Source organism: Aegilops tauschii, chromosome 4 (assembly GCF_002575655.3).
Source record: "Aegilops tauschii subsp. strangulata cultivar AL8/78 chromosome 4, Aet v6.0, whole genome shotgun sequence".
Lineage (NCBI taxonomy): Eukaryota > Viridiplantae > Streptophyta > Magnoliopsida > Poales > Poaceae > Aegilops > Aegilops tauschii.
In genome coordinates, this window is record NC_053038.3 from 137,835,140 (window position 1) to 137,845,995 (window position 10,856).

The 10,856-nt window shown below is 43.7% G+C and overlaps 1 protein-coding gene across 1 annotated transcript; it reads left to right on the forward strand.

Annotated features, from left to right (window-relative positions):
- Positions 1-6,452: 6,452 nt before the first annotated feature.
- LOC109740443 (probable inactive nicotinamidase At3g16190) lies at positions 6,453-9,962 on the forward strand. Its single transcript, XM_020299506.3, has 5 exons — positions 6,453-6,696; positions 6,822-6,941; positions 8,283-8,514; positions 8,897-9,013; positions 9,614-9,962. The coding sequence occupies exons 1-5, from the start codon at positions 6,484-6,486 to the stop codon at positions 9,676-9,678; spliced, it is 747 nt and encodes a 248-aa protein (XP_020155095.1). The 5' UTR covers positions 6,453-6,483; the 3' UTR covers positions 9,679-9,962.
- Positions 9,963-10,856: the final 894 nt, after the last annotated feature.

Here is a 10,856-nt window from a genome sequence, read left to right on the forward strand (position 1 = left end):
GTGTATCAGCCATTTGAGCCGGTTATGGAAAAATCTGGAGTGAAAACAAGGTCTTCAGAGCAGGCAATGGTACCTGTTGAAGCATATATCTCGATGGTTACAGGGAGCTCCTCAGAGGAGGATTCAGAGACAGATGACCAGTCCTATATCCCACCTGAGGTGTATGCTCTAAGTTGCAATGTTTATATTTCTCATATGATGCATATGGTGTCTTGCATTGCTTAGTTTAGACATCATATGCACAATATTGAATTCTATCTGCTTAGTTTAGAGATCATACATGCGAGTGCCAGCTGCTTAGTATATGAATCAATTATGTCAATTATATCATGCCATCCTGTATACTTCGACAACATGTATGTGAATTATTTCATCCCAACCTATTTTAGAAAGACATCATATAGTTTTGTCATGTCATCCTGTTTAGGTACTCATCATATGTTGAATTATGCCATTATATCCTGTTAAGTTATCCATCATATATCTGAAACTGTGTCATGCTATCCTGTTTAGTTAGGCATCATATATGTGAAATTGTGTCATGCTGTCCTGTTTGGTTAGACAACATATATGTGAATTACAACATCTGTCTATCATACAATGTCTGTACGTTCAATTTCTTTTCTTGTTTATCAGCCATTTGAATTGGAGGGGGTGATGGCAGTATCTAAGGGAGCAAAAACCCGTTCATCACAAAAGACAGTGCTACCCAGCGATGCAGATAGAACCATGGTTGTACTGGCCCACAAACTAGCCCCACCACACATAATCGAGACTCTTCCAGATTGCACACTTACACCGTTGGGCAGAGAACCAGCTACAACCCATCTAACCGCAACCCCAGCGGATAGTAACCCACTTATAGTTGACAAAGCACCATGTCCACCACAGAGTACCCCCACACGAGCAGTTTGTAAAGCTACTGCAGTGCCCAAAGCACGAAGACCACCACAGCTAACCCAAACTCCACGTTTAAAGCAGAAGAGCAACTGTTCTCAGGTCAGATTCCGTAGCTATGGTCCATACTCCTTTGCTGTTGCATCACTGTATTTACTCATACCAACTACTTTCGATTTTGAAGGATCCAATTGAAACTCCAATGGCGCAACAAGTATGTTTTAAACCTATTTCTTTAACTGGATTGCTGTTCTAACTTGTTGCTCTATGTTGATTTCAGTTTAAGTTGTATAAACAGTTATGTTCTCATGTGATGCACATTACAAGTGCTGCCAATGCTGTGTAGTTTCTCACACTTATATTCTGTCTATGCTGCTGTGTCTTAAAAATATATGAGTTGAACTGTGTCTCTATCTTGATTAGGGAACATAAACTAGAATGATATGGACAATACAGTGACCATAGTACATAGATATATGTTTGTTTCATGCTGTTATCCTGTCCACCTTACTACTGAACCGGTTTACCAAAATGAGTTTCGTATACTACAAGCTAAACCTGTGACGTGTCTGCTTGTTTCTCTTGTAGTATGCAAACAGAATATTGGAGAAGAGCACCCCACTATGCAATGGTAGAGAAAGTAATGCAGATAAGGTTCAAGATAGTGAGACAACCCTGTTGGTCTCCAAGAAAGATGATAAAAACGATCTTGTAGACAGTGAGAAAACCCCACAGTCCTGCGTTGATGTAGTGTTCGAGTTACTGGCCAGTACCGCTGGCACAAGCTCTTCGAACTCGCTGCCTGAATCACTTCGCTTCTTCAGTCTCAGCTACAAGCTGAAAGGCATCAGTCAGCTGTGCTGCGGCAAGAAGCCGAAGGACTGAGGAAGTCCCTGCAGAATTCAGATGCGTACTTTCTTGTGCAACAGCAAGCGCTGGAGGATTTAAGCGCCAAACAAGAGAAAGTTAATAAGCTTGCTAAGCATCTTGCCAGCATTATGGGTACCCAGGATATTGTTTCTTGAACTCTTCTGAAGTGGTTTCAGTTCTGGACTTGTTTTGCTGCGGCGTTTATATGCTGCTTTGTTCCCTATATTTGCACCGGTGGCGAACTTTGATGCCCAGTGGATGTAATATGTGTAATAGCCGTGATAGCCTAGCGTAAGTTGCTTGCTTATTTATTTCCTTGTTGTCTTGTTTATTTGTTTGCTTGTAGTCAGTGCAGTTCTTTTTCCGCGGTTTGCTAGTGGCTGCAATAACCTATTTTTTAAAACTAGGCCACAATAACCATGGGCTAATATTTACTATAGTGACACTGGGCCTCCTACGAGCCGTAGAAACGGTGGGCCTTCTATGGGCCGTAGAAACAGTAGGCCTTCTACGGGCCGTAGAAACAATGGGCCTTCTACGGGCCGTAGAAACAATGGGCCTTCTACGGGCCGTATCATCAATGGGCCTTATACGGGCCGTATGATCGATTGGCCAAACATGGGCCAATAACAGGCCGCATTGTGGCCGTAAACGGGCTAGAGTTGGAATCGTCCGTTCATGGGCCGACCATAACGGGCCATCGTTAATAGGCCGTATTTGATGACGCTATGAAAACGGCCCAACGTATTAACGGGCCGACTGTAACCACGGGCTGAATTTGGCCCACAAGCAGAAAATGATAGTAACGGGTCGTAAGTAAACGAATGCTGGAAATGAGCCCAAGAATAAATGGGCTCTGAGAAGGCCGAAAGATAACATGGGCTGGAAACGGCCCAACGGAATAACGGGCCGTTAATGGGTATAAAGTGATACACTGTTCATTACGGGCCAGTTTCACCACGGGCCGTTAATGGGTGTAAAGTGATACACTGTTCATTACGGGCCAGTTTCACCACGTGCCGTTAATAGGCCAAGAGTTACATAGGGCCTCATATGGGCCGAAAGACGTCATGGGCCATACATGGGCCAGAAGTGAAAACGGGCTGGAATCATATTGGATGGCCCACATGACGCTACTGGGCCTAATTCGGATAGGGCGTAACGGGCCTTGGGTTAGCGGCTGTAAATGGGCTATATGCGAATAGGCCGTTAACAGGCTTTCCATGGGCCGGCCCGCCACCTTTTGACCAAGTCAAACGGGCCGGCCTTTTCACAGGAATGGGCCTCTGTTGGACCGTGCCACGTGTCGACGTATCATAGGCGCCTTATGTCCAATGAGTGGATGACATCTGTCCCAACGATGAGCCGACACGTGTTTCCTCCAGCCAATGATGATTTTACACGTGGAAAATCCCCATTGGTCGGGGCTGTTAATGGGTTATCGGATCCAAAACCCGACCCGATAGCTTAACGGCGTTCCGTTACGGTGGATGCCACGTGTCGGTCACCCTTGACGAAAGCACTTCTGTGACGCGCGATTTATCGTCATGGAAGTGGACACTTCCGTGATGATAATTTTGGTAATGTCATGGAACACTTCTACGACAGCACGGGTATGACTATCTAGATTCTGTCATAAATTTTTCATGGATGTACATGCATGACAAAAAAAAGTGACCTACTGTGACAACCACGTATCATCACGGAAGTGTATTTTTTTGTAGTGATGTTGCATAAAGCAACGAGCAGTAGAACTGCCGGAGCGGTACTATCGCGCGCCCTTGAGGTACTACCGCAAGGCAGGGTTCAATCTGGGCTGGGAAGGCACTGACTAATAAAATTACATCTGTGGCTACTCCCGCTGAGTTTCGGTCTGTGCGAGAATCCGGCACGGTACTACCACTCACAGGGAGCGGTACTACCGCGTAGGGTGCAGAAGTAAAAAAGTACTTCCACCCCTACTTCCGCGCATGCCAGCGTTCTGGGCTAGAGGCCATGGTACTACCGCTTGCCAGGAGCGGTACTACCACACGACGCGGTACTACCGCTACCCTGAGCGGTACTGCCGTGGACCGCTGCGGTACTACTGCTCCCTTGAGCAGTACTACCGCACGCCACAAAACAGTAGCACTTGGAGGCCTTCATCTACGCAAAGACAAGGGAAAACGACTGGTGCTCCAATGAAGCGAAGGAAAGGTGGTGCAAAGGAACAGATGTGTACGTGTTGATTCCACCCTAACCTTTCCGAAGCGGACCCCCTCTTAATAGTACGACTTTCCTACGACTCAAATCCACCGAAAAGAAATGTAGAGAAACGCCGTCTTCGATAAGCTCCGAGGGGCACCGAATCGTCTTGTGCCTAGATATGAGATATCTGAAATGCTCAATGCACACGATTAGTCCGCGAATGCATTGTCATCAATCACCAAAACCACGTAGGGAGAAATATGCCCTTACCACGGGTCCGGCCACGCCTCCGCGCACGTGACAAGATGCTTGCGCGTCCAAAACTGCTCCACCCATTATGAACCCCTTGGCGCGCCGTCCGATTAGATTGGACAGCGCACAAAGCCCAGAGGCCCTGCGGCACGTCATCCGAAGGCAATCTCGCCACAGAGACGCTCATATACTCTACTCCCTCCGTCCGAAAAAGCTTGTTTCTCAAATGGATGTATCTAGCACTAACTTGATGCTACATACATCCAGCTTGTCTTTGAAATGGATGTATCTAGCACTAACTTGATACTACATATATTCATTTGAGGGACAAACTTTTTCGGACGAAGGAGTACTTTAGAGAGTAATGAGAAGCGATGCTTGTTGTTTGTTCTTGGAAATAAAAACGTCTCCGGTCAACATCCCAACGTCTCTGGTCAACATCCCAGGACACTCGCTCTTGTGACCGAACCCTCACACACGCGTCCAAATTCTTCTGAGGCTGCGCTGCCACAAAATCGTTCAAACAGTCCTCCTAGGATTAAAATTAACGAAATATGTATATGCAACCGTGTGGCAGATTGCGAAACTGCCACACGCATCCAGTGCCGTCAGTTCCCTCCCGATCTCTTTCCTTTCCCGCACGCCTCCTGATCTCCTTCCTTTCCCGCACGTCCTCCCCCACCGACCTCTCCCGATTTCTTTCCTTTCCGCACACCCTCCCCGATTTTATCGGGCACACCCGCTCGTGCCTTCCTAATTTTCGTAATCGTCAATTATGGCCCACACGCCTTCCCGATTTTTGGCAAAAATAATGCTTGGACTAGGATTTGATCTCTGGTCTGCAGGTAATCAACAAAGGGAGCTAACCACCTCACCTATGGCACTCATTGTTGAGCAAGCTAAGGGAAATACTGTTTTTGACATGTTCGTGGTAACTTTGATCATTGGGAATAAATTTGTTGAACCGCCCCCGGCAATTTCTGTAAATAGCACGATAACATTCACGCCATAGACCTGATAATTTAGATACAAACATCATGGTAACTTTAACCATTGGGGAAGACAAATGTGAAAAGATACCCAATAATTTATGTGTAAATAGATGGTAATATACGCAGCGCACATCTGATAACTGAGGTAGAAACACCATGGTAAATTTGACCGTAGGGATTTTTTTTGAAAAGATACCCCGGTATCTTCTGTGTAAATAGCACGGTAGTATACCTCCCTCCCCTGGCATTTTTATGTGTAAATAGCATGAAAACATATGCGCTGCGAAGCTGCGATAACTAAACACCATGATAAGTTTTTGACTTGGGGGAGGGTGATTTGCTGAAAACATACCCCTGATAAATTTTGTGTAAATAGCATGATATTTTAAGCACCACGGGCTTGATAGGTTACCTAGAATCACCATGATAACTTTTTGTCGCAGGAAAAAGTTGTTCAAAACATCCCTAATATTTTTTGTGTAAATAACATGATAATATAAGCACCGCATAACCGATAACTTGCAATATAAACATGATGGTAACTTTTTTTACCAAAGGAAACTAAGTTGTTAAAAACATACACTCGCCTCGCGCGTGGGCCTCTTGGATGAACACAACACATGGCGTGCCACGTGAAAAGTCACATAATGTTTAGTGTCATGAGGGATACACGTGCTATAGGCGTGATAAGTTACGCAAAAACATCGTGGTAATTTTTGACCTATGAAGAAAGCTACCGAAACACACCCAGGTTTTTAGGTGCAAGTTCCTTGATAATATACGAATTGTAGACCCGGTAACTCATGTACAATCCCTCATGGAAACTTTGACCGGGGGGAGGTTGATGTACATATACCCTGATAATTTATGTGTAAGTACCACGGTATTTTACACATCGAAGACCTTATAACTTGTGTACAAAACATAGTGGTAACTTTGAAGGGATGTAGTTATTGAAGCATAGATACCTGGTACGTTCTATGTAAATAGCACGGTAAGTTATGCAACACAAGCCTGATAACTTGCATACGAATACCATGGTAACTTTGTCCTGAGGAGAAATCATGTGGTATATGTGAAGAAGTGGCAGTTTTCTCGGGGGTGGGCGCACAAGATGTGCGGGAAAAGCAGGTTTCTCGGGTGAGCCTGCGGGGTCGTTTGGGAGGAGGCGAGGTCAAGGGATCGTATGGTACTTTAAAATGAAAGAAGTAGAGGTGTGACAGTTTTGCTTAAATTAAAAGACGAATTTGTTACCGTGCATTTGCGGTGCGTGCGGATGTGATTTATGCCATCGCATCTGGCGTTGCTGTCGTGCCTGCTGGTGCTGGTCCTCTCCCTCGACAAGTTCCTCCTCCCCTACCTCAGGAAGCGCTGGCTCTCCGGAGGTGGCGTCGCTGCCATAATCCCCAGGATCCCGACCAGCCACTTCAAGTCGCAGCGATCCATGGCGGCCGCCGCCCAGTGGAGCGAGACAACCATGCTCGTCATCGACATGCAGGTGGGGTTTCCTCCCCTCTTGTGAAAGAATCCTCTTATTTTGGGGGGCTCTGTTCCTCTTGTTTGGTGGGTTTCCTTCCCCCACTCTACTTGTGAATTATTGCCGCAAACGGTGATGGCTTGCAGAAGGATTTCGTGGACCCGGCGATGGGCAGCCCGCTGCTGGTCGCTGGCGGCGAGGCCGTAATCCCGGCCGTCGCTGAGGCCGTCGCCGTGGCGCGGAAGCGAGGAATCTTCGTTGTTTGGGTAATTTTCTTTTCTAGTAGGAGTACTAGTTTGGCTCTTCTCAAACAGCAACATGCATATGAGAATCGAATTTACTGTTACTTATTATTACTGTGCAAGACGAGTCTAATATCTTGGCTCATTCTCCTAAGTGATTTCTTGGTCCATTCAGGAGTGGTCCATTTTAATTCGTGTTCTATGTAATCTCTTCTTGGCGTGGTGACACGGTTCCTATGCTGCTGCTTCCGTTCGGTTAGCCTTACAATTCTCCATGTATGCTTGACGAGGACGAATTCGCACGCGCACACCTAACAATGTACCAAGTCCCTGTGCGCTAGTACTAATTTCTTTGGCAAGTTCAAGAACGGTCTGTGGCAGTATGAGACCTAACAAATTCCTTGTGCCAAACAAATGGTCTCGTTCTTTCCAGAATCCACTCATTTTTTTTTTAAAATCCTGCTTTGCATAACAAGCACTCCCTATTAGTTGTGGCTGATTTAGTACAGCTTTTGTTTATGGATCGGAGGAAGCAGTACATAATGGTCTCGTTCTTTCCAGAACCCACTCGGTTGGTCTTTTGAGTATCCTGCTTTGCATAAGTACATAATAAATTACTGTTTCTTCTCCAATATTTTTTGAGCACAAAAGCAATTGTCACTGTTTGGGTCTCCACCATCTGTCGGCAATTTTGCATCAGATGGTGAGATGTTTCACTTTGGCCTCTACCCTGATTTGGTTACAAATTGGAGCAATTTCCTTTTTTTTTTTACTATTTCATGTAGGGCAACAACTGGAATGATAGCATTGCAAACACAAAATTTGATGTGGGGCAATAGACATAGTATTATTCTCTATAATCGAAGTTTCCAATCAGGGCATTGTAGGGTTGCTGAATTAAGTGGTTGCTGGCATGCTTTATTTGTTTCATCTAAAAAAGCACAAAGTTGATTGCTGTCACATGTTTGCAATGGTATGGTGTTATATTAAAATCTGATACAAAACAAATACTCTAGCAAACATGTCTTTCCCATTTCTGGTAATATGCCGCACACACTTCAATTTTGAATAACTTCTCTTTTGCTTCGGTATGGTGTATGTGCAAGTGCAACTGATGAATTAATTTCTTCTTGGTTGTATTGAAAGCACATGCAATTCTGAATTCTGCTAAACATGCTTTCTGATACTAACTGGATCATGCATTTTGCAATCTGCAAGCTAACCTCTCTCTGTGTAGTCACACTTTCCCCCCTTTCTTCACAAACTAGTGTGCTTTAGAAAGTAGGCTAGAGTAATTTTAATGTCTAGGCGCTGTCACCATTCTTAGAGTTGAGGCGTCAATTGACGATGAACTATACTATGTAGGTTGTCAGAGAGCATGACCCTTCTGGAAGGGATGTCGAACTTTTTCGCAGACACTTGTACTCTGGAGGAAAGGGTCCAACAGTGAAAGGCTTGAAAGGTGCAGAGCTGGCGGACGGGCTTTTTATCAAAGAGGGCGACTATAAGTTGGTGAAGACGAGATTTAGTGCTTTTTTTGCGACACACCTTGATTCTGTTCTTAAAACACTAGGAATGAAGAACTTGGTAATTGTTGGTAAGCACTGATACACACTGACTGATATAAAAGTTATTTCTTAGTCTTTTTTTGTTTTGTTAGAACGGTAATTGATTGCTGTAATGTCTGTCTCTTTTCTTTAACTGTATCATTACTTGTTTCTTATGACTCCTTTTGCAGTTTATAACTTATCTCATGTTTTCAAATTGCATGTGATGGCAATAACTCTGCTCTTACGAGCGTGAATCCCATAAGGGGAAATTTGTGCAATGTGGCAATCTTCTTAAATTTTGCAAGGAACAAAGATTGTTTCCATTGCCTTGTTTTAGAACAAATATTGATTCCTTTGTTTATGCTTGATTGTCCAATATCACATTGGGCAGCTGCATTTATTGAGATGTGTATATGTGATGATTTTCAGGTGTTCAAACACCAAATTGCATCCGACAGACTGTCTATGACGCTGTGGCATTGGACTATGAGAAAGTTATGGTCCTTACTGATGCAACAGCTGCTGCAAGGCCAGATATCCATTTAGGTGAGTACTCTTCTTTCATGCTAGCCCTTCTATTTTACTCTTCACGTGAACTACTTGTAGAGCTGGCTCTTGGTGATTCCTTATGCATATGTTTAAACTAATGTTAACATGTTATTTGACATAAACCGGAAAAGCTTGAAATGTAATTTTTCCATGTTAATAAAATCCACGTGTGAAGATCCTTTGTTTCCTCTCATGGGGATGCACTAAGAGCTACACTCAGTTGAAGTCATGGTATGTGTAGTAGCGCTGTCCAATTGATTTTCCCTATTGCATAGGTGTTTTTTGTTTAAGTGGCACAATCGAAACACTTTGTTACCAGAACACACTCACTCTAAAGTGTTGATCTGTGTCCATCATAATTTACTAAAAGAAAATTTTGAGTTGTTTCTACAAATGTAAGCAGACTATTTTGTTTCCAAATAAAAAAACATGGTATTTTGTAAAGAACAGAACTATAATGATGGCTCGTGTTGCTAAATGCAATCTTGCCATCTTTGATAGTCGAGAGAAAATGAATATACTTGTTAATTCTCTTTAATCTGTTTCCTATGATTTAGTTTAAGCTGTGACTGAAGGCATCTGCTTTATGTTACCCAGCAAGTATCAGAGATATGAAGACTATCGGCGTGGAAACACCAACCTTGGAAGAGTGGCGGCGTTAGGTTTCAAGGTGGTGTACTTCATTCTCGGCACCGAAGTGACATGCCTAGTGCAACGGAGTCGACAAACGCTCCCTCTCCATTTGGTCCTGACAAGTGTAATTATATTAGTATTTGCATATAACTTCTAATCCGTCCAACATAGAGTTAATCATACAGTGTCATGTGGTTTCCCTTTATATATAGAGGACTTAAGGCATGGGTATGGGTAGAAGCCAACTCCAAACCAAAACAGGGCAATTGAAGAAGGCAGGTGCTCGGATTATACAAATTTGATCTTTTGAAAACCGGATGCATTTTTAGATGTGAACGTGTACCATCATTTGCATGCCCGAAGGAAGGCTGCTATCGCATCGGCCTTCTTCCTTTTCGGTGAAAACTGAAAAGCAAATCGAATGCAAATCAGTTGCGATGGTTGAGTAATGTGTTCCATGTGTGCATCAGATCTCTGCCACGTCGTTTTTTTTAACATTAGTACAGGCACAAGCGCTCATATACGCGCGTATACACTCACCCCTATGAACGCACACACGCATACCCTATCCCTATGGATTTGAACCCTGGTGGGCTGGGGATACCACAGTCCCTCTAACCATTCAACCACAGGTTGGTTCGCCCCACGTCGTTTTTTCGGTTAACGTGATCTTGGAGAAGTCTTTTGGTATTATTTTTCCTTGCTTGTCTATGTATTAGGAATGACCAGAAAATTTCAGCTCTGTGCCATAGTGTTTTTTTTGGGAAATGTTTTTTCGGAAAATGGAGGCTTACCCCCGGCCTCTGCATCATAATGATGCATGCAGCCATATTATTAAAATGTCACAAAGTATCACAAAGTCGTCAAAGTATTACAACTTTCAAGTGGAGCGAAAAAATAAAAATAAAGCAAAGCTCATGCTAACAATCACAACCGTGATGTAGACTAGTGTGGAGTATAGATTTTGACAATATGTTCTGAGTTTTGCTAAAGATTAGGTGCCCATAGTACATGGGAGGAGCGTCCATAGTGCCGTGGGGATGAGTCGTGTTTGCGTGATTGCTTGTCCTTGACGGACTGATGTGCGCCTCAAATTATTTTAACACCATGATCATGTGGCAAACTTCTAACAATTTTATCTGCTACTCCCCTGTCTATAAATATAAGATATTTTGGATATTTCAATATGAACTACATAAGAACCGAA